Here is a 23,523-nt window from a genome sequence, read left to right as displayed (position 1 = left end):
TATAAAACTTGAACGTATTTTGTTGTTGTTTTTTATGGCGATTAAAAAAAATGTTTGGCACGAATATGTTCGTTTTTATTAAAATTTAGAGTAACATTAATATATTACTTGAATGTATTTAAGGTTGGTTTTTATATCGATTAAAAATCGTGTTTAACGCGAATATATTCGTTTTTATTTCTATTAAAATTTAGAGTAACTTTAGTATAAAACTTTTTATTTTATTTTTTATGGCGATTACAAAAAACGTGTATAGCACGAATATGTTCGGTTTTTTATTTCTATTAAAATCGAGCGTTAATAAATAAATAAAGGTGTGTAAATAAATAGACCATCATGGACCTTCCCCTTTAACCCGGGCGGGGATGACATCATAGCCGAGGAAGAGCGGGGGGCGCCGGGTAACGCCATTTTCACGCACGGCGCAGTCAAGTCAAGCCAAGCCGGAGCAGCACCGCCAGCGAGCTGTCAACACAGCCACCCAAAAAAAACAACTTGTACCGGCGAGACTGGTCCCGAACCCTGCCATGGAACCGAGGCAGCACCGGCTCTCGTTTGGACCGAAGCCCGTGACAGCCATGGCGCGCTAGCATGAGTGACGGCGGGGACTGCATCGAAGCGTCAGACGGATAACTCCTGGGATTTTTATATAAATATATATATCGCTATTTATTCACAGATATTGTCTGTGATGAAACAAAACAACCTCGGTTCCTGGAAGTGATTCAAAAAGTCAACAGAAGACGACAGGAGCTACATTGGCAACGGATGAAAGAGAGAACGGTAAAAAGAGCGGCCCCCCGGATGATCCTAATGACAGTTAATATTGTGTAATAACTACTTAAAGCTCGGGAATTGTCTCCGAAAAAATAGCGTCTAGCCGCTGGTCTGGATCTTGGGTCGACGTCAGTGGTGCGTGAAAGTGTTTACAACCGGGGTTTTTAAGTCGCCATAAGCACATTAGCTGTCATGTTTAAAATGCTATAGCTAAGGGTTAGCATCAGGTTTGTTTGACAAGTAACTGGTTCTTCAGGTAAATACCGTCCACAACAGGAAGTGTGTGAGTCGGACAGAGGTGTCGCTTTTTTTGTGTGTCTGGAGGACGATGGTTGTTGTCATGTGATGGATGATCCACCATCTTTCATTGATATTCACAGAGGAGAGAGAGAGAGATGTCAAAGCTGGGCTTGTGTTCCTTCACACTGGATCCCAGTGTGGGATCTCCAGCTGATATCTGGACCCGACCAACAATCGCCCTCCATTATTTATCACCGGGGCGAAGAGAATAGGTGTTTATTTATGGCACAGGAGACTTGTCGACCCGGCAAGAGATTCCCAGACTTTCTTTTTTTATTATTCCTACCCGTATCTTGTCATAAAGATGGATTCAATTTGAACCCGGTGGGTCTCCTAGCAATCGGGAGGCTCCCCCCGAAAACATCCAGGGGATTGTGCCAAAGTGTACTGTAAGTGACTCGCTTGATGCCGTAAATCAGCTTTAAACAGAAGCTCTACGAACTGGGGTCTACGGGATATGGTGAGCATCTGTTCAGTCTTTCAAAGGGTGTTGATCATGCAAGAATGAATGAATGCGTGAATGAGAAAAATGGTAAACACAACAAATGTGAATTGCAAGGACACAGAAAGATTCAAAAAATGTCACCGCGTTTCTACTCACCCCTCTTGTCGACTAAGGGTTGGGATTATTTGCCAGTTTAATACGTTTTTTTTGGGAGTTATAGGCAAAATATGTTTGTCTATTTTAATGTAGCGACTTGAGCTCAGTTGTCTTCGTCTCCGTCCAAAGAGACACGATTGGAAAACATCCAAATACCTCCGTACTGCTCGTCCATAACTCGACTAGAGTAATTGTTACGAGAAAAAAAAAAAACTTAAGTCATTATTGTTTGTAGCAGAAGCTTAAAGGCTAACATGCTATACAGACAGGAAGTACTCCTGGTAAATATCGTGAGAGCTCCCAGTGTAGATGGTAAATTGTAAACACTTGCGAAGTTCAACCCTTAGCGCAGGGGTGGCCAACCAGTCAGAGCCTAAGAGCCACATCATACACATGGGCACACGTGAACATCGCCTCATCCCTTCCTCACACACACACAGACTTCTGCTTAGCCAAATGTATTGTAAATTTCACACACTTATAATGACAGAATTTGACTTCTACAGACCACGGGCCAGTCATTTTCAACAATGAACATTGTGTGCACTGTCTCTCACACACAAACTCTCAGTTCAACCAAGTCCACAAACAAAAATATAATAATTAAAATATATTTTTTCTCTTACTATGCATGTTGCTTAGTGGGACTTCGGCTCGGGAGCTGCGGGTTGGCCTTGACTAACTCTTTAAGAGTCTCACTCCTTTTGTTTTGTTTTTTTTAAGCGTTGACAACATAATGAACCCTGTCAGCTTTGACTTGCCCTCAATGGGAATGTTTCAATAATGGCCACTTAACTTCAATTTTGTCATTTAATTTATTAATGGACATTTTTTAACCAACAGTTATATAGATAATCAGGTCACAATCTTCAATATTTTTCTCTATTTGGTCAATTTGTTGTAAAAGAAAAAAAAAATTCCCGACATGTGGGTTTTATTTTCATCTTATCTTATTCCCATCAAATACCAGTGACTTTCGTGATGCCCTTGAGCAACACAGGCTTGCGTTTTGTGCCTTCAAGCAGCCCCAATTTCTGGAATACAGATCATTCCTGCATAGAATTTCTTGAAAAGAAAAATGTAGAATTCGTTATGTTGGCTTGAGCAAACCTAAAAAAAAATGATTAAGGTGATGCATTACATTTATAAGTTAGTTACTTGCCTTTCTACGTTATTCCCGGTTCAATAGATAATGGCTGCTAACCCTTCCGTTGAGATTTCTGTGAGTGTCTGTGACTCATTTTTCCCAAGAATAATATCTCACTTATTTCTCACCTGTCACTTCACAGTTAGATTGTTCTATTATCGTATGACGGCGTGAGAAGCTGCTGTGATGCAAACGGATGCAGTCGGTGCTGCAACAAAAAGAGAATCCTCTTTGTGTCTTCTTGGAATTTTTACTTGTCGAAAAGTCTGCATATCACTCTTCTTCTTGACGCTATCTACTCTCACATTGCTGACTCAGATGCTTGTCACAGAGCTTCCCTTCCTGCTGCCAGGCTTTCATTTGCTCCACGCCCAGGGCACTCGCTGTTCCCCTTTTAGCTCGGCTCAAAATCTCTCTTCCCTGATTTCTCCGCTCGATCATCTCAATCGCCCCTCGGTACTTGGTTTCAATGGGGCCTATTCACATTTTAGTGTAAAAATATGTTTTTTTCTGCTTTGTTTGTTTGTGCTTGAATACACGTGACAGTTGTAGCATTTCCCCTTTTCAAGGTTGCTCAACCCGCTCACCAGTTTTGTCCTGGTATTGCACTCTAATTTTTAGCCGATTGACTCGTCTATGAGATATAGTGGTTCGTCCTCAGGTCTTTAGACAAGTGTGAGTTGACGCACTGAAGCTGTCGCCTTCAAGTCGCAGCTTTTAGAGAGAGTTGAGATGATTCCTTGTGACGACACCGTGACAGAAGTGACAATATATCTGTTCCCAAGTCAGGGTTTCCCTTTGCAAAACACAGTAAATGCTTTAAAATATGTATTATTTGCTAAGAATTTGGGGCAATCATGGCCATTTTTTCTGTTTGGTGGTATAGCCATTCTTCCTTTTTCTGCCTGTATATTTTTTGAATTTAGAAGACCATGAGATGATGGCCTTTTTTAGCAGCAGGATCGTCTATAGAATGATCTGCTCCTTTGGTCCGTTTCCTGGTTGCTAGCTAGCTACAAGGTACTTGGTAACATAAGACGCAAACAGTCGTGCAAACAGTTGCACTTTGTCACCCTGGTCTGGAAAAGCGCTACATAAATACAAAATGTATTCAAGACAATTTTTAAACCAAAGTAAAACAATAAACAAATGACCTCTGCAAATGTATTTATTTATTTCGATCAAGTGCACTTCTCATCTGCTCCCATTCTGCACAAACTTCTCTCTGGTGTCAGCTGATAGACCGCTGGACTTATTCTGAGTCACATGGAACCATCAGAGATTTAGTCTTTGCTATGGAAGTATATTCTACTTGGTGCCATCGCAAAACTGTTTATTTTTTAATTTTTTATTCTGGCTAAGATAAAAGTTAAGCTACACGTTCTCACTCCTCGTCTTCATCAACCAAACCAAAAATAATCTGTGCACAAAGTGAGCTTCGAATGACGACAACAACGCACATATTTATTCACGAGTTACACCTTCGCTCTTCCTGCCATTCCTGTTATCGAGTCGCTACAACTGCTGATACTTTCACTCATAATCCTCTTAAGAAGTGTTTGCATGTAAGTGTGTGTGTTATAAATACACAAGTAGTGTAGCAATATACTCGCTTATTTAGAAACAAGTATTCTCTATTGTGTTGTCTTTTTTTTAATACCTTTTAGGAACCAAAATTGGGTGTTAACAATATCAAGTAACTCAGCATTTATACCTTAAAAAAATGCACAAATCTTTTGAATAACTACTCAGTTAGCGTTTTATTTTTATTTTTAATAGCTTTTGCTTAAGCTGCGTATAAGTTTGTTGTTTAGTAGATGTGAATCCTCTAAAGTTGCTTAATTTAATGTGAGGTTGATCTTGAGTTGAGGATCAGAAGAATGAAAAAGTCTTAAGATAAAACTGAAGGTAATGATTATAATGATTTTCTCATTCATCAGGCCTTTATAATCTTAAAATGGATATTAATCTAAAATTAATGAAAACATTTTTAGTATTTTTACGTGTAGCCTTCAGCATAAAATGAACTAAGAATATCCACTTTGAATAGCCACAGATGAACCTTTTCATGAGGTGATAAGTCACACTTTTTGGTCGTTTTGTGTTTGATCAACGTGACAAACCGATTTGATCCAGCAGTAAACAGGAAAAGGAAAGATAAAACCGCGAGTAAACACTGTCAGATGAATACAAATGAAAGTGTTGGCAAGCTTAAAGTAAACTGTGTGTGTTTACATGTGCCCTGATACAAAAATGATATTTGTCTGACTCTGAGCTTCACCTCTTCAGGATGCGTGAGGACATGTCCAGCATGGTGTGCGTGAAGGAGGAGGAGGATCCCGGCGAGAAGCTGTCCCAGGACGAGATCATCTGCCGGACCAAGCAGGTGATCCAAGGCCTGGACGCCCTGAAGCAGGAGCACCACTCCATTTTGGACGGCCTGCTCGGCACGCTGCGATGCCTGAAGCAGGACGAGGAGGGGGTCCTGGTGGAGGAGAAGTCCCACATGATCCGCAAGTCCCTGGAAATGCTGGAGCTGGGACTGGGTGAGGCACAGGTATGGAGCTGCTCCCACAGAGTTGAGCTAAAAGCAGGGAAGCGTTTTGAAACTTGAATGAATGAATGAATTCATTTATTTTGAAAATGTACAGAACATTTAATTAATTTTACATTACAAAAGTTGAAATACAAATACAAATATAGCAAAGAATAACATAACAAAACACTGTAGTACTTTCCTGCAGTTTGTAGCAAAATCTTTCAAAACAGATACCCATTTAAAAACTAATATATAAGCACTCGTAGCAGTACATGTCAGATATACATCAATAAATATCTATATAGACATATATTTATAACAGTGAAAGTATACTACCTGCATACATAATTATGATACATAACATAAATATCTTTCTAGACATATAATTATAAATTCAATTTCTATTAAAAACATAAAATAAATAATTTACAACATAACACAACATTATATGCTATGGTTTAATATTTATGCACATTGTCTATACACATACATGCATACATACATAAATATATAACATCGTAAATTAATTGCAATATAATCTTCAACGCTATACATTTTTTCTAGATGTATTTTTCATTATCTACTGTTATCACACTTACATTTTAATATACTTGTTTTGAAATTTCCTTTTACTAGCCTGAGGAACCCAATAGAATAGAGGAAAAAGTTAGTTTTTTTCCTGATTAAGAAATGTATTTCACAATAATTCTCCCAAATTCTAACATTGAAATTTTATATCAGCAATTTTTTAGTCTCCATGTTTTTAAAAACCCAAAGCATACCTCATTGTGAGCCATCTCACTGCCTACACTAAAAGTTACTGCATTCCTTCCACGTCAAAGGTGATGATGGCCCTGTCGAATCACCTGAGTTCCGTGGAATCCGAGAAGCAGAAACTGCGCGCTCAGGTCCGCCGACTCTGCCAGGAGAACCAGTGGCTGAGGGACGAGCTGGCCGGGACCCAGCAGAAGCTGCAGAAGAGCGAGCAAAGTGTGGCCCAGCTGGAGGAGGAGAAGAAGCACTTGGAGTTCATGAACCAGCTGAAGAAGTACGACGAGGACCTCTCCCCCTCTGTGAGTCCACCATTCTTCTTCATGCTAAACAGAGATGTTAACATAAATTGATTGTTACAGAATCATACATCCTTAATTCTGTATAAAAGCCAAAATAACATTAAGTGCAGTGAACAGAAAATCTTATGTTTTTATGGGAAATCCTAGCTATTTTTATATATTTAGCAGAGATGATAGCGGAAATAACAGACCCATCACACAGACAACTACTAAGTCAATGAATGTCTTAACAAATTTGTAACGTCCTCTGGCATTTCCGAATTATTTCTTAAAAAGTTGTATTAACCAGTTTAAGGCCATCATCTCCTATTGTTTTTTTCTAATCCATGTTTGCTCCTCCATTTTAATCACTCCAGGAAGAAAAGGACTCCAACACGAGCAAAGAGAACCTGGACGACCTCTTTCCTGATGAACAGGACGAGCAAGGTCCAGGAAGTAAGTATTTTCTTAATACCTGTTCACTATACAGAGGCTCTTTAATCAAATGTCATTTGTTGGATTAAACCTTTTCTTAGATCTTGGTCACTTCTTCACTTGACTTTTGTCTTCAGTCAAGAGGTCTTGAAGGGAAATTGTCAAGACAAGTGGCGAAAATATTTAGCTGCTATTTCTATTTTTATAATGCCGTTATTTGACAAATTAAAAGGTCGCTTTCTATCACCTATTCCCTTATCGGGTGGTGGGGAGGCTGAAGCCTATCCCAGCTGCTCAGGGCAAGAGGCAGGAACATGAACTCTGACTTACAAATGGAATTTACTTCCTCTGTCAGTTGTTGTGGATGCAAGAAAGCTGCCTTTTTTCTTCTTCTTCTTCTTCCGTCATCGAGATTGCATTAGTTTTTGATTTTAAAATGACTTGGCGGGCAAGATTTGACCCCCCGGGCCATGAGTTTGACACATGTGATCAAGGGAAAGAATAACCAAAGAAAAGAGAACGACAGGAAATGTCAGATGTGGTCAATGTAGAGGTAAACATTATTATTTGTATTCAACCTTGAAGTGAAATCTTTTCAGATGCATATTTATAATGAATATGCCCTTACAGAGCAGGTCTTATGACATATAAGTTAAAAAAAAACTACCTTTATGGAGCACAACTGTTTTGGCAGGAGTGTGTGTGTGTGTGTGAGGATTAACATAAAGACTGTTTGAGGAGATCCAATCCCGTCTTTTTAAGTTTGTGTCACACCCATCTACACCTTTTAACTGCCGCCAGTCCTCTCACAAGTGTGCTGTGAATATGACGCTACAGAAACTACATGGTGATGATAATAGGACATGTATTTGGAATTTAAATTGTGGTTTAAAGTGTCTATATGTTTATGAGAGAAGGCAAAGAAGCATAAATATTTTGAGAGTAAAACCAGGATCACTTCCCTGCACCGACGTTAATCCCTCAGAATGACTGTGTTTGTGTGTGCAGAGGGTTAACGGTGGCGCAGATAAGGCGTTTTCGCTCCACCGGCTTATTCGGATTGCCTTCAAATCTTGCAGAAATTGCCGTCAGCAGCTAGAGAATAATCACGACGACGGTTTTGATTTCATGTTTGCCCCGAAGCAACGAGTGCTTTTACTAGCACAAATATTTACATTTCTCTTTGGTTTTTATGTTTTGTTTGCTTAAAAATGATATAAAATATTTTATAACTGGTGGAGAGACCATCACGATTTGTGACCCTGGTCTAGAAAAGCGCTCTACAACTGTTACTTACTTACTTACTGTCAATGCAGCCGGTGATATTTCAGTGACGTGACAGGCTCCAGCTGCACACCAGGCTACACCTGACTTTATATAGAAGTGCCTGAAATACCTCAAACCTCAGATGTGTTTCCGTCTTGATACTGGAACGTTTATATGAACATAAAGAAAAAAAATCTGTTCATCAAACGGATTTTAAATCTATATTATTGCTCTGATAATTACTGTCAATACTTGTATACAGTAGTCGAGCTCAAGGCCTGGCTCACCAATCATTTTATGTGGCCCTTCAGATGGTTGGTTCTAAATCCAAAAAGGGGAGGAATATTCATGTCTATAAGGTGATTTAAGAAGATGGCAGTGATTAAGATAAACTAAGGAACGATATTGTCGACGTCAAGGGTACAAACTTACAATAATGATCAAACTGAGGTTAGAAAAAAGAGATTTGATGGGAGTTGGGTCACAATATTTCCATAATGCCTTATCAATATTGAACAGCACTGTATTAAAGGAACAATGAAATCCTGCAAGATACGTTCGATGACTGGGGACGAGAGGATACACTTGACTCCAGCAGCTTTTAAAGCTAATGTTTAAACATATTTTGGTTTAAAAACAAATGAAAGCAGTTACGACTCTTCGTCAAGAGTCATGTGGTCTGTAAATTCTGCAACACCAGAGTCAAGTACTCGACAATACTACACATATATCCTTGTTACTATATTATCACAATAATCGTATCGTATTCAGACCTACAACAAGGTACTGGTAGAGACAGTTTGGTAAATATATAATGTGTTCTGCCTACGACCAGGACTGCTAGAAGACTTTTTGGCCTCCTGTGTGGTTAGGATGGATGGGATGGTTTTCCATCTGATTAATCTGAACTGGAATTTGTCCAAGTTATGCCTTTTAATTTATTAAAATAATCATCATCTTAATCATGTTCCTCATCTTATGTTCTAGTTCAGCCCGCTCACAGCAGCGCCGCAGCAGCCGCCGCCCAGCAGGGGGGCTACGAGATCCCGGCCCGACTGAGGACCCTCCACAACCTGGTGATACAGTACGCCTCCCAGGGCCGCTACGAGGTGGCAGTGCCCCTCTGCAAACAGGCCCTGGAGGACCTGGAAAAGACCTCCGGGCACGACCACCCCGACGTGGCCACCATGCTCAACATTCTCGCCCTCGTTTACAGGTCAGATGAAACATGATTTTATTTATTTTTAATTTGTCCCATTAAATCCTGGTTACTCTTGCACATAATGTATGATTTAAAAAATATAACAATAGTCCATATGAGTCATAAATTCATTATATTACAAGTTTAATTCACTGTGATATTTCTTCAAAAACTCATAAATGGACAAGCGTGGAATTTTGAATTTGTTGTCTGCGTCTTGTCATATTTTCTAACCTAATGTTCCCCCTCAGGGATCAGAACAAATATAAGGAGGCGGCAAATCTGCTGAATGATGCACTAGCTATCAGGGAGAAAACCCTGGGAAGAGACCATCCTGCTGTGAGTACAACTTTTTATCATGTAACCCAACGAAAAAACATTCTCAGTCTTTATTTTTGTGGGGGAAAAAAAAAGGTCTTATCTATGCGAGTGCTACGTCTGTGATGCTTAATACAGCGATCGCAATTCACCAGTTTATGTAAAAACTAATGAATGTGGATGAAATAGAACTAATATAATCATTTAGAGAACTTGCCTGAAAAGCAGGGGTCTGGTTTAACCCACGTCACATCGTGGTGCTGATTTGAATAAGGTATTTCCTGCAGGAAATCAGTTCTAAAAGTAAAGTGCAACCTGTACATTTTCAGAATAAAATTATGTTGATGAGGCTGTTCACTTTATTAGTTAACTCAGTCACTTTTATTCTTGTACAGTCTGGAAATCCAATCTAGAAATCTGTTTTTTCTAAATAGATAATTTTGAATTTATCTTTTTTTTTCAAGTTGCTTTGTGTATCTTAAATGTTATCAAAGGACAATCTGCAGAACTTTGATGAAAACACAAAGTGATAAAAAAAATCGTAAAAATGTTTTTCAAAGAAGGAACATTTCTGATTTGTTCACCACATCTATTAGTTGATGCAACATTTCCTCTTTGAAGTCAACATTATTCATTTAAAACTAAGCGACTGCTCCCCAGGGATCGTTCTAACTATGCGGACATTGATAATGACGATCAGATAAGAGCTCCCATGAGTGAGCAAGAGCAACGTGTAACGTCTAACAGTCAACAATGTTCGGCCACATGAGGCTAACTGTTTAAATTGTGTAAACTCCGGCAGGTCTGGACCTTCACCATTTTTGTCAGACCGAGGTCAGCCTCCTCCCCTCTCCTCTGTTCCGGCCACATCTTCCTCACATGGCAGTGATTTCACAATAATCATAGATGAATCACTGATGATTAAAAGGGGTTGTAATGGATTCAATATCCCACTTTTTATCACCAAGGATGACCCACGCGGACATGCTTAAATGAATAAGCTGAAAATGTTCCTCTAGATTCTCAATATTTCATTGAAATTCCAACTGAAACCGAGATTATTTTCCGTTTCCTGAATCCAGCTTCCGAAGCTTTCCTCTGCTCGTCTTTCAACTCTGCCCACATGGTCTGAATCAGAGATCAGAGGTGACCTCGAAACACCTCTGAAGTTTGCTCACTTCCTGTCTGCACATGTTTAAGATTCATCGCACACTCGGCGGGATCAAATTACCTCCAAACCACTTCCTCTTCGTGCACACTTTTGTTTGGTTCTTGTCAATCGTTTAGCTACCCAGATTGATGGGATCGTGGCCTGAGGGCCATCCTTTGGTTACACACACGGTGCACGTGGGTGAATCTATCTGGGTTTTTTTTGTTGAGATAACAAACATGTTTGGGTCTCCCTCAGGTCGCTGCTACTCTCAATAACCTGGCGGTTCTCTACGGGAAAAGGGGGAAGTACAAGGAGGCGGAGCCTTTGTGCAAAAGGGCGCTGGAGATCCGAGAAAAGGTGGGTCGACTGAAACAATGGGCGTTGATCAGTTGAGGAAATTATTATTTTAAGTATTATTATTTCATTTATTGAGTTTGTGAGACTCATTTTTTTTACAATAGAAAAAAAAAGTATATTTTTTCATATATTCCACAGCTCATTTGAGGTCTTTCAAAGTACTTTCAAAGTCCAGAGCAATTGTTTCATTATCCACCAGCAACGCGTCCGTCAATAAACTCGATCGATTCCTGACCCAGAAAATTTGCTGCACGCCCACACACCGTCGGCGGTACTGCTGTGTGGGAGACTTCAGAAAGAAATAGTTTTCAGTAGCTCTGTGGATCAGACGTGCTGCAGCTGTCAGTCACAGAAGGAAGAAGCGTTTGATCTTTTTATTGCACATTATTGACGGCGAAGACCTCCCACACAGAGAAAAGCTGCCATTTTCTTATTCATTTGTATTTATTTAAAGTGGCATTTCTTTGCTCTGAGAGCCTCTATCGGTCGCTTTCAACGCCTCGTTACCTTTCGAAACTTCCTTTTCAGAAGTTAATGCCGAGCTAATACATCTTTCATGCTTCCGTCCCTTGACGCTAATGTGCTTAAGTCCTTCAAGTACTTATACAAGCTTATTGCTGCCGTGTTTATTCAACAAATATGTTTCAAAAAGGCTTGTGAAAAAATGTTCCGGCTTCTTTAAGAGTCCAGTCATCGGCGCTGATGCCGATTGGTAAAGGATGTGGGCAAAAAAAATTATACAAATATACATTTTCTAACAGTGTAATAGGTTTTGTTGGTTTCATTTGGTAAAAATAAACAATTAGCGACTGACTTAAGGGGTGGAAACTGTCACTCTTTGTCATTTTTATTGATTGTGAAGTCATTTTCTGTGCGTGCCAGGTGTTGGGGAAGGACCACCCGGACGTGGCGAAGCAGCTGAACAACCTGGCGTTACTGTGTCAGAACCAGGGCAAGTATGAAGAGGTGGAGTACTACTACATGAGAGCACTGGAGATCTACCAAACCAAACTGGGCCCGGACGACCCCAACGTGGCCAAAACCAAGAACAACCTGGTGAGAAGAAGGACTTGAAATGTTGCAAACATTACTGTCAGGAAGTATTTATTCACGATTAGTAAATATTTTATATATTTCTTATTCTCACAGAAAATTTTAAATTTTTATGGGCTATTTTATCTTTTCATATTTAGTGGAGATGACAGCGGAAGTAACAGACCCTTCACACAGACTGACTCCTTTAAGAAACATCTTAAGACGTTTCTATTTGTTCAGGCTTTTCCTTGATTTTCTGGAACTCCTGTTGTGTTATCAGTTTTATCTTGATCTTTAATGTATATACTTTATTGAATATTGTTTTGATTGTTTAAGCGCTTTGTGACCCTGGTCTGGAAAAGCGCTATACAAATAAAAATTACTTACTTACTTGCAATGAGTTCTTTACAATCATTAATAAATTGAAGTTTCAGTTTTCTTAAAACGCTGTACAAAGTCCACGGGTGATGAAAAGGATAAATAATGTTGACCTCGACTGTGTTTCTCCAGGCGTCCTGTTATCTGAAGCAGGGAAAATTCAAGCAGGCCGAGACCCTCTACAAGGAAATCCTCACTCGGGCTCACGAGCGCGAGTTCGGCTCGGTGGACGGTGAGAATCGGCCATTTATCACAACATACGCCGGCTGTCACAGTTTCTTTGAATAAAATTCATGACCTTTTGTTGCTGCAGATGAGAACAAACCAATATGGATGCACGCCGAGGAGCGAGAGGAACAGAGCAAGGTAATGTATTCTCGCTCGCACACGTTCCTCTTCTTGGTGGAATTATTCACTTGAAGTTGGATTATTTAGAAGCCTCGGTAAGAACCCTCCCTTGAGTTAGCAACCTGGATGTTTCGCCAGAGTTAGACAGATTTAGCAGGGAATTATGACCACACTTTAATGCTGTCATCACATCCGTTTCTCGCATAGAAGTTCATATGAAGATGTTTGTCTTCGCAGGGAAAGCAGAAGGACGGATCACCTTTCGGAGAGTACGGCGGCTGGTACAAAGCTTGTAAAGTTGATAGGTAGGTTCAGCGTAATGCTGTCAGGATATGACAAAAAGAAATTAAATAATTATGACGTGTAATAATGTCCGGACTATTGAGGCACACCCGACTACAAGCCACAGGTTTTCATTGTTACAAATAACCAGTAGTGACGCCACGGCTAATGATTAACTAATGGTAAACTCCACCTTTCCTGACTCACTCAAATGTTTCAAATGTTGACTGTATTCATCGTGACCATTTTTTTGAAGTTACTACTTTATAAAGTTCTCCCCCATCTGAAATCTGGGCGAACGAGAGGCTACGAGAGCGGATTCCATTATGACGTAATAATGCCTTCACTTCTCCTCTGGCTGGCTGTAATCACATCTCACTTTGTTTATACAACGAGAACTCTCGAGGTGGAGACGCCCCCGATTAATGACGCACAGTGACAGACCTCGATGTGGCTCCCATAAAAACATATGCAGTGGTTGGGGGCCGTACTCATTGAACCAAAACTGCATCAGGGATACCACAAACACGTTAGTTTACAGGCCTTCGGGTCACTTTGACCCTATGATAACACAAGGGTTAAGCACCAGAAGACCGCTGGATACAAATGTTGCTGTAAATTATACTAAATTAAAAAGAAAATGTGTGCGTCTGCAGCCCGACAGTCACCACCACCCTGAAGAACCTGGGCGCTCTTTACAAGCGACAGGGGAAGTTCGAGGCGGCTGAGACTCTGGAGGAAGCCGCCATGCGCTCCAGAAAACAGGTGCGGCGTGAATGTGATTTATTATTGTTACAAAGCTCTGCATGTTTAGAGTTATTTATCACCCACTGCTTTGACAAGAAAATGTTATTGGCATTTTTTTTAAACGGAGGTCAGAGGTCGTATAGAGCGCCGCTCAAGAAACTCAATGATCTCAAAACGTTAAATCATCATTTTTAACAGCAAATATTCTCTGACTTGAGACAGAAATGGCAGTTAGATGCTACTCTGCGTGTGTCTCTACATGTTTATTAATCATTAAAGTGATGGCAAATACACATGAATAAAGTCCTATATATCAATAGAACCACTCATTTGTTTTGTGTGCGTCAGGGCCTGGACAACGTGCACAAGCAGCTTGTGGCTGAAAAATAAATCTCATATTTTCATGGGCTATTTTCGCTTTTTATATACGGCGGAGATGATAGCGGAAATAACAGACCAATCACACTATTACTAAATTGAAGTTTTTTGTGTGTTTTGTGTGCGTCAGGGCCTGGACACGGTGCACAAGCAGCGCGTGGCCGAGGTCCTGAGCGAGCCCGAGGCCCGCGAGAAGCAGCGCAGCCGCGAGAGCCTGACCTCGGACACGGTGAAGTACGAGAGCGGGCCCGACGGCGGCGAGGAAGTGAGTATGAGCGTGGAGTGGAACGGGGTAAGTACAGTACACAGCCCTCACAGCTCTCTCTTGACTTTAGATTTGTGCTCAAATTGAAACGGTTCTGAACTGTTCAGATTTATTATTATTTAATCTTAATAATCTCAAGTTTAAATAAATGCTGATTGCCTTTCTTTCTAACGGTAGATGTTTAGTTCTGCTGACCTCGCCTGGCTGTGTCATTGCTGTGCTTCCATCAAAACACATTTTTTTCTTTCTTCATCCAAAAACAACGTCCACTAATATTTCTCTCTCTATTTCAACTCACGGTAACACCTTCCTCTTGTTTCATGTAGCAGTCGTAGATGTAGGTATGATGATGATGCTGATGCTGCTGCTTCTGCCGGGCAGTTTCCTCTCCTAGCAACAGTAGTCATAGCACCACCGGCGACCAATCGGCTTCTGCCTCCTGCCTGGTCTCTGGGAGCTGCAGTTAGAAAAGTCACATCAGCACCTGTTTAACCAGAGGAACCATCTCCTGTGTTTCACTGGCTGGAGATGAACTTGTGAATCCGACGTCGACTCTATGTGGTCGATAAAGTTATTTAACAACTGGAACACAAGAAAATATTAGAAAATATAATTTAAAATTAGCCTCAACAGACTTGATCTCCACCTTCTGAATAGACTTATCGGTGTGTTCATCACTGTAACATGGGCTCTGTACTGTACTCCTTTTTCTGTGTCGCTGTCGACTGTTTATCCCTGTTTGTTGGTTTTAATTTGATGCATTTCTTTTATCCTGAAGTTGTTTTTTTTATTTTATTTATCCTGAAACAAGCTGCCAAAGAGACGATTGGAAAAATGATTCTAACAATAACTAACAAAAAAAAAAAAAGACTGATTTCTGAAAAGAGTTTAATAACATGATTCAACATGTAGACATGAAAATGTCGGATGAAAGGCTTTGGCAGCTTTTGTGTTTTGACTTCTGCTTGAGATTAAACCAAACATCTTTTATGTTAAATGTGTTTAATTGAGCTACAGTATCTACTCATCCTGTATAGCTGTCGAAAAGCGCCACCTACCGGCTGAACAAGTGAATTTTTAATTTAAAAAAAATGAGTAATGAAAATATTGACTGCAAGAAATGACCATGGAGTGTTAGGGCCACTCATATATATATATATATATATATATATATATATATATATATACCGGTATATGTTATTTTACTATGAGATTAAAGTCGTACAAAATGCATTTATTACGAGATGAAAGTTGTACAAAATAGTTAATTATGAGAAGGAAAATCATTTATTACGAGATTAAAGTTTCCTCAACTTTATTCTTGTAAGACTTTAATCTTTTAATAAATGGGTTTTTTAATCAATAAAATAAAACATTTTGAGTGGCCATAATGCTCCATTGTGAGGAAAGCTTTTCTTAATATAATATATTAAATATTTCTACTCTTTATTGAGGAACATTTTGATAACCTTGTTCAAATTGAACAACTTTTCATTGAAGACAATGTGAACTATTTTTAATTTAAATTAATGAATGCATATTTAAGCATTTCTTTTAACGACTTGAATGATCTGTTTGCGACACATTGCTCACCATGATCCGTGATGAGATACTGTTTTGTCGTCTCCTCGTTTCTTCTCTCACTTCTTCTCTATTAACGCTTGTGTTTGTCTCGTTTCTGCTTCTCTCTGCTCCTGTCTGACCACAGGCCTAACTCCTGATGCCTTGTTTTGGTTTAAAAAAAACAAACAAACAAACAAACTTCTGCATGACGGATGCCTCGACCCTCCTCCCTTCAAGCTTCGCAGTATTCTACACTTTTCCTCTCTTTCTCTTCCCTTCATGCTGAAGGAGATCCATCATGTTGGGAACGTCTAGAGAGCGAAACCGTCACGTGACCGAGAGAGATTTCGAATTTTTTTTAAAAAGCGATTTAATTCAACCTTCTGTAGATTGGAAGGATTGTGGCCATTTTCTCCTTCCACTTGTTTTTTTTTTGCGTGTTATTGTGTTGTTAGATATGTGCGACGTGTTCCATCAGCTCAGCCAAAATGTCATATTTGATTATAAGTAGTGGTTTCAAGCAGCTTCGATGTAAATATGTCGCTGGTCGTTTTCTAAGTTGATAAACGCTAACTGTGTATTGTGTGAAGCTTTGTTATATTGGTTTTAATTGACTCTATGACCGATGAATACGACTATATTTACATCACTAAACAACCTGAACCAAGGCTGCACGATATATCGAAAAAATATAGATATCGCGATATCGAAAACATGCTCGATTTGACTGATCAATTGATCAATGAAAAATGATGATTTATCGCATATTTTTAAAATCCGCACTTTGACCAATCGGTGTCAGGTTCTGTAAAGTTGTCAAATTGTACTTCTATGTCTCGTGGTGGTGTTGTGCCTCATGATTCTTTTCAATGGGAAAAGTGTACCTTGGCTCAAAAACGGTTGAAAAACACTTCCCTACAGTACTCGCTCCTGCGCCCGACTGCGGCTAAATTTTTAGGTGAAGGAAAGAAAATATCGCAATAATATCGATATCGCAATTCAAGACACCAATATCGCACATGTTTCCAATATCGTGCAGCCGAACTAATCCGGTTTACTGTGCATCATTTCGCCATGTTTAGCGAGCCATGCTAACGTGTCACGTCTTGATAATGATTGTGGGTAATAACTCATTTAAGAGACACATTATTAACATGTTTAGCTGCATGATGACACTTCTAAAAAATAACTGGAGATATAAGTAATCAATATTAAAATCTGTCAATCGAGTCAAGTCGCTCTTCGGTCCGTTTTGCTTCGTCAGCATGATCGTGAAGCTCATGGTGTCTCTTTTGTGTCGAAAACCGTAGCCATTAGTGTTAGTGATCCGTGCTGTGATGATGTCATCAAGAAAACACTGTTCAGGCCTCCATTGCATGATGATTCTCACACACACACACACACTCCCGGTTCTGAACACCATTGTAAATAAATATAAAAACGCTCGGTGTCGCTTTTGGTTTGAATTGAAGGTATTTTTTGCTTTGTACTCGTCTCGTGCTACTAATCTCTGCTGCTGCGTCCACTTCCTCTCTTCTAATAAAACTTTAACTCTTTGCTGACATGAAACCTGTGTCCGTCTGTGTCTTCCTTTCCTTTTCTTTTCTCTCAACTTCTCTGCCATGTCGGGGCACAAACTACTTTAACTCCTACTTGTTTTGTAAAAGTGTTTTTCTTTTTCGACTCATCGCATGTTTCTTTTCATAGGAATTTGTTGAATTTGAAATAGAAGTTGAAACAAAATAAAATAATAAATGAGTTATTTAAGATACATTTCAATTAAATTATTTGTTTTTTAAACACAACCTGGTAAGAAAAAGGTTTTATTAATCATTACATTACATTTAATATTAAAGAATGTTAATACTGTTGAATTAAATGATGTACTTGAACACAAAGTAAGTTTATCATGTGTTGACCTTCGTTTGATGAAGTTTCTACTGCAGGATTTTAAATGTGCCTCTAAATTCAACGCTTGAACAAAAATTCAAATTTCTACTGAAAGGATGATTAATTAAAATAAATCCTGATGGATGGATGCGATTCCCATCAATCACGTAGGAGATGCATGTATGGCGTCCATATTAACAGTTAAAAGTTGAGTGATGAGTTCACTGAGCGGGATAGTGACCACAATAAAAATTGTGAAAGTTTATTAAATTATAAAATGATTCAAATTGATTTTATTTTACTAGAAGGATAGTTGAGGAGTTTCCTCATCATCATCATTAAATTCTGCAGTCGCCCATTTGTTTTTTAAATGTAGGATACAGGAACAACAATACCATATACTGCGATACTGTAGGATATATTTATAGTATTGTCGAGTACTTGACTCTGGTGTTGCAGAATTTACAGACTTTTGACGAATTTCATTTGTTTCTCAATCGGAATGTGTCCAAACGTCAGCTTTAAAAGCTGTAGTTGACTGTATCCTCTCATCCTCAGTCATCTCACAGGATTTAATTATACCTAAAGATGGTGGGGACATAATGACATCTAGCAGCCAGAAGTTTTGTTGCAAGAGAAAATTATGTTAATTCATTGTTAAAATATAAAACTATAACATACCTATGATAAAATTATAAAATATAATTTAAAAAGCAAAAGGATTTTTCATTGAATTTCTTTTTTTTTCAGTGATTATTGATACCATTGGAGGACATATATTGGTGAAACAATATTTTCTCACAGAACTATAGTTAAGATGTAACAGATTTCTGAAACAAACACACACATAAAACTACAGTGAAACAAAACAAAACAACATTAGTTTCAAGAACACTTAGTTCTACCACACCAGCTAAAAAAGGGGGGAATGCACTTGAATAACTGATCAAAAAACAGACGGACAATAAACAAACTTTAGATTTATTTAACTTTTTTTTATGTACAATCTTGAAAAGTTGAGCGAGTGGCCACGTCACACAATGGTCATCATTTTATGCAACAAAAAAAAAGTTTTAGTAAAAATGTTTCAACACCAACTGGTGTTGGATTGTCTTGAATAGTTGCTGCATCAGTGTGTGTCAGAGTGTGTGTATCAGAGTGTGTAACGCTGTGGCGTCTCCCATCAGGACGGCTCCGGCGCCCTCAAGAGAAGCGGATCCTTCAGTAAACTGCGAGCGTCGATTCGCCGCAGCAGCGAGAAACTGGTGCGGAAGCTAAAAGGCGGCGGAGCCTCGAAAGACAATGAGCCCAAAAACTCTGGGTAACTATTTTCCCCCCAAAAAAAACTGACTCTGGTGGATCTTGGTTTGCGGGGGAGGGGCCGGCATGTCCGGCTGGTGAACTAACCAAAACAAAAAGAAGGGATGGAGCGAAGAGCTCGTTTGCACATGTTGAGAGGAGAGTTTACTCACACTTTCTTTTTTTACTCTTGCATCAGTTATGCAGTGTTTACTATTTTTAAAGGTATCTTAACATCATCAAATATAAAAAAATATATTTTAATTATAAAGAACACTTTATGAAAAACGTTTTTAATAGTTTTTAAAATGCTCATTTCTATTCATTTTCCTCTGCTTTATTGAAATTATGCCACTTGTTTTACTGTGTTCTCAGTTAATAAATGATGCAATAGTAAAAAACAAATGCTGGACTGAAGCATCTACGGCTGAACTAATGTTTGCTTCTGAAAAAATGAATGTTTTGCCTGTGGAGGAATTTATTTATTGAAGAGTGAATTAGAGTTTGACTCTTTTTTTGTTGCTGCTTTGTGTTTCTGGGAGGGTTTGTTTCCCCTTTAAATACACGTTTGCATGTTTTTATTTATGAATAAATATTTCATCTGAGTGTTGCATGCCTCGTCTCTGTGCAACTGGTCTGCTTTCTTCTCTTTTCTTCGTGCGACGATGATAATGATGACGATGAAGTTAATGTTGTTTCTGGCGCCCCCCAGTGTCGGACAGTGTAACTGCAACATCATGGAGCCTCTATTTTCACATCCTACATCCGAATTAGTTTATAAAAAAACATGAGAAATCTCTTGTGTCAAGAATGACAGGAGACATGATGTAAATAATACAAATTTGCCAGTTATTTCTTTAAAAACAAACAATCCTCAAGTCAGAAATAGCATTTAATTGCTAATATACGCATTTAATTTAGCTGTATAGCATAGACGAACAAATTATTTAAATATGAAATAAGATTTTATTTAGTTTTCTTTCATGAACAATAAACACTCAAAAACAGGACAAAAAACCCTTTGAAAACAAGTCAAAATAAAATGTTCAAGAGCTCACTGTGATCATGTTTTCTTTCAGAGTAAAAGACGGTGTCAATGCTAGTTTGTCGATAAAATCCACAAATGTCAAAAAAGGAAACTGAAGGTTTTTTGCCCTTTCAAAATAAAATAAAAAACTTTGTTCTTTACTATGAAAAAATATACATAAAGTCAGTTTTGGTTGAAAGTATGTTTGATTAAATCTAAATATAGATGAATATGTTTAGCATGGGAGCCTTTCTAACTATTATGACTGAATTTCTGTTACTTATTCCATGTTTTCTTCATAAAAAAAAACAAGGCACTGCATCGTGAAATCTTTTATTACTTCAGTTACACCAACATTTGTTTAGAATCGTGTATTTATCGTCACAATACGTAACGAAGAGTGTCATTTCACGATGCAGTGTCATCACAATGTTTTCACTTTTTTTTGTCACTAACCTGTGTGTGTCATTAACCTCCATGCTCCGCCCCGCCCCCCCGACCTCTGACCCCTCACCTCACTGACCTCCCCCCGCATGTGGGCGCAGCATGAAGCGAGCCAGCTCACTGGGCGTTCTTAACGTGGCGGACGTGGCGGCGAGTCAACAGTACCAAGTAAGAAAGTTTTAGAAGAAAAAAAAGTGGAAAAACCTTCAAAACTTCAAGACTTTTATTCCCAAATAACTATTTTTATTCGTTACAAAAACCATCACTTGTTACATAAATAATGATTATTTTTTTTCCAAATGTTTCTAATTCAGGATGTGTGTTTCTCCGGCAGCGAAATCATCGTCTGATGAAGAGTCGTGACCTGAGCGCCAGCATCACTAACCTGACGCGTTGACGGTGACGACACAACTGTGGACCGTCCTGGATGTAAATACTTATTCCGTGTGTTTGTTGTTCAGAGTGTGTTTGAACTCTGCCTTCATGTTCAATCGTCTAATGATGTGACCTCGTGCTGCAGGACTTGAGTCGCACAGAAGCTTCATTCTGATCAAGTCAATGAATTTATTTTCATTCCAAAAGGGTTTTCGTACCTGCAGCTTCTCCACGATGATGATTTCTCTGCTCAGGGTTTCTGCACATTCACACTGAACCAGGTCAATGTCGAATCATGTCTTTGAAGGCTGGACGCGGTGCGAGATTTTCACTGTTACAATGATTACGTGGGGTGATGTTTGGCGACCTCTGCTGGAGCGATTGTAGATTGCGTTCATTTTGCTGCGTCTGTCGTCAGTCTTTGGTATAAAATAACAACAAAAGCTATTGACACATATTTACAACTTATTGAAACAAAATGGCAAATTCTGAAAGAAATGTACAAACTATTGAAATAATATTTATACATACAAACAGTTGAAAATGATTTACAAATAATTTATACAAAATTATAAACTATTGAAACGGATTTGATGCATAAATAAAAATGCACAGAATGTGTTAACCATTGAAAGACATTTACAAACTATTGACATTTTTTTAGATAATTATGAACGTACACAGCACATTTACAAACTGTTAAAACAAATTTACAAATTCACAAAACACATTTACGAGTTATTTAATCTTTGTAAACACAAAATTACAAACTTTAAAACAAAGTAAATGTGTTTTTTTTACTTTCCAGCCACCGTTTTTCATATTACGGAACCTTCGGATTTAATCCTTCACAGAAATTCTTTCCTGTTTTACATTTAAAATCCAAGTTAAAGCCACATCTTGTAGAAACCTGTAAAAATAAACTTACGACGGGTACTTGAAAACTTTTACGTCAACATCTCGCAAAAGAACATTAAGACTTTGTTTCTCTGTAAATAAATATGGGTCAAAAGCCTTTAAGCTAAATACTGTTGGATACTGTAGATTATTTTAGGCAACAATGACATTTTAATGCAAATAATAGAAAATGTTTTTTTTAAACGTCAACAAAGAGTCAAGAGTTAAATCTCCGTCCCGTTACAAACATATGTATCTTTAAAATCGTGAAAGATGGATCTTTGTTACAATCTTTAAAAGTAGGTTTACATTTCTATCGTTACATGTGTTACAAGATAACAAGTGTGATTCTGTTACAAACTCAACAAATACACTTTAAAGACGATTGTTTTCACGGGTAAAGTTTATTTAAATGAATTAAACTCTGTCATAAGGAGTAATGATCGAGGGGAACATTTATCATAATGTACCCAAATATTAATTCAATTTTCACTTGTTTCCATTTTATTTTCGCCAAATATTTTATCTTAAAATAAAATGGTAATTGGTTGAATGTGGTTAATAAATGTTACATGCAGATTTAATGTAATATCTGTTGAAGGTTTGAAAAGGTGTTTGTCGTGTGCAATAAGTTTTAAAACATTTTGATTCTAATTGAAGTGACTCTTTGGATGTTTGTATATGATGTGACTTGATTGTGATTTTTTTTAAATCCCCTTTTAAAGCTCCTGGAATGTAAATAAGTGATGATTTAGTGACTTAAATAATCTCCGATGAAAGAATCGTCCAATCGTTGCGTGAAGGATTCGTCAGTTGTGTGGAAGATGTCGACTGTTGATCAGTCTTTGCTTCATGTTTGTGTCGATCATGTCTTAAGTGTAACTTAGTAAAGTAAAGAGGCACATAATTAAACATGAGTGATGGATGAGAGAACTCAATGAAGTCAACTTGTTTAAAGATCTGAATGTAATAAATGGTTTTGCTGCTTTGGTGTTCATTTAAATCCTGGTGTTGAAGTCACTTTTAAATTCATATAAAGCAGGTTTTGGTTCACAAGTGTGTAATGAATAAATGTTTAATTCTGAACCTAAAGTTGGACATTAAACTATAAAATGTGTCGAGTTTGTCATGATGAAACTAGACGGTTCTGCTCAGGATGATCCACATGGACATGAAGAGTCTCATCACAAATGTTTTGCCAACGTTGGTAGTTGAAGAAAAGCCTTGATTGATACTCAAGTGTTTAATCAGGAGGGGAAGGAAAAAAAAAAAACCTATAAGGCTAAAGTCAATCAAAATGAGTCAGTAAAAAGTTTGAGAATTTTATTTTAAAAAGAAACTTTAAACAAGGTTGACGAGTCGATCTAGATGCTACTGCCGGAGACAGTCAATCCAGGGATGAAGGCCTCATGACAGTCATCTGCTGGTTTAGCCTGTTAGAGCAGAAAA

The 23,523-nt window shown here is 38.4% G+C and overlaps 1 protein-coding gene across 4 annotated transcripts; it reads left to right on the top strand.

Annotated features, from left to right (window-relative positions):
* The first annotated feature begins 408 nt into the window (after positions 1 to 408).
* Positions 409 to 23,119, top strand: klc1a (kinesin light chain 1a). 4 transcript variants are annotated; one of them, XM_087780540.1, is made up of 16 exons: positions 409 to 783; positions 5,115 to 5,382; positions 6,207 to 6,437; positions 6,794 to 6,872; positions 9,105 to 9,333; positions 9,570 to 9,657; positions 11,045 to 11,146; positions 12,029 to 12,202; positions 12,692 to 12,791; positions 12,873 to 12,925; positions 13,145 to 13,212; positions 13,846 to 13,954; positions 14,445 to 14,579; positions 19,220 to 19,353; positions 20,904 to 20,970; positions 21,137 to 23,119. In XM_087780540.1, the coding sequence occupies exons 2-16, from the start codon at positions 5,116 to 5,118 to the stop codon at positions 21,197 to 21,199; spliced, it is 1,899 nt and encodes a 632-aa protein (XP_087636666.1). In that variant the 5' UTR covers positions 409 to 783; position 5,115; the 3' UTR covers positions 21,200 to 23,119. The 4 variants fall into 4 exon arrangements, with proteins under 4 accessions (XP_087636666.1, XP_087636665.1, XP_087636667.1 ...); XM_087780539.1 differs by having other exon boundaries at positions 14,445 to 14,606; positions 21,137 to 23,118; XM_087780541.1 differs by lacking the exons at positions 20,904 to 20,970; positions 21,137 to 23,119 and having other exon boundaries at positions 19,220 to 19,941.
* The last annotated feature ends 404 nt before the right edge of the window (positions 23,120 to 23,523 follow it).

Source organism: Callionymus lyra, chromosome 18 (assembly GCF_982586985.1).
Source record: "Callionymus lyra chromosome 18, fCalLyr1.hap1.1, whole genome shotgun sequence".
NCBI classification, from domain to species: Eukaryota; Metazoa; Chordata; class Actinopteri; order Syngnathiformes; family Callionymidae; genus Callionymus; species Callionymus lyra.
Note: the sequence above shows the minus strand (reverse complement) of the source record. Positions and strands in the feature narration are given on the sequence as shown.

Excerpts from the sequence above, each read along its gene's own strand:
- klc1a (XM_087780539.1), top strand. The coding sequence starts at position 5,116 with ATGCGTGAGGACATGTCCAGCATGGTGTGCGTGAAGGAGGAGGAGGAT. Across the intron at positions 5,383-6,206 it reads TGGGACTGGGTGAGGCACAG|GTGATGATGGCCCTGTCGAA; the intron begins GTATGGAGCTGC and ends TCCACGTCAAAG. Across the intron at positions 9,334-9,569 it reads ATTCTCGCCCTCGTTTACAG|GGATCAGAACAAATATAAGG; the intron begins GTCAGATGAAAC and ends GTTCCCCCTCAG.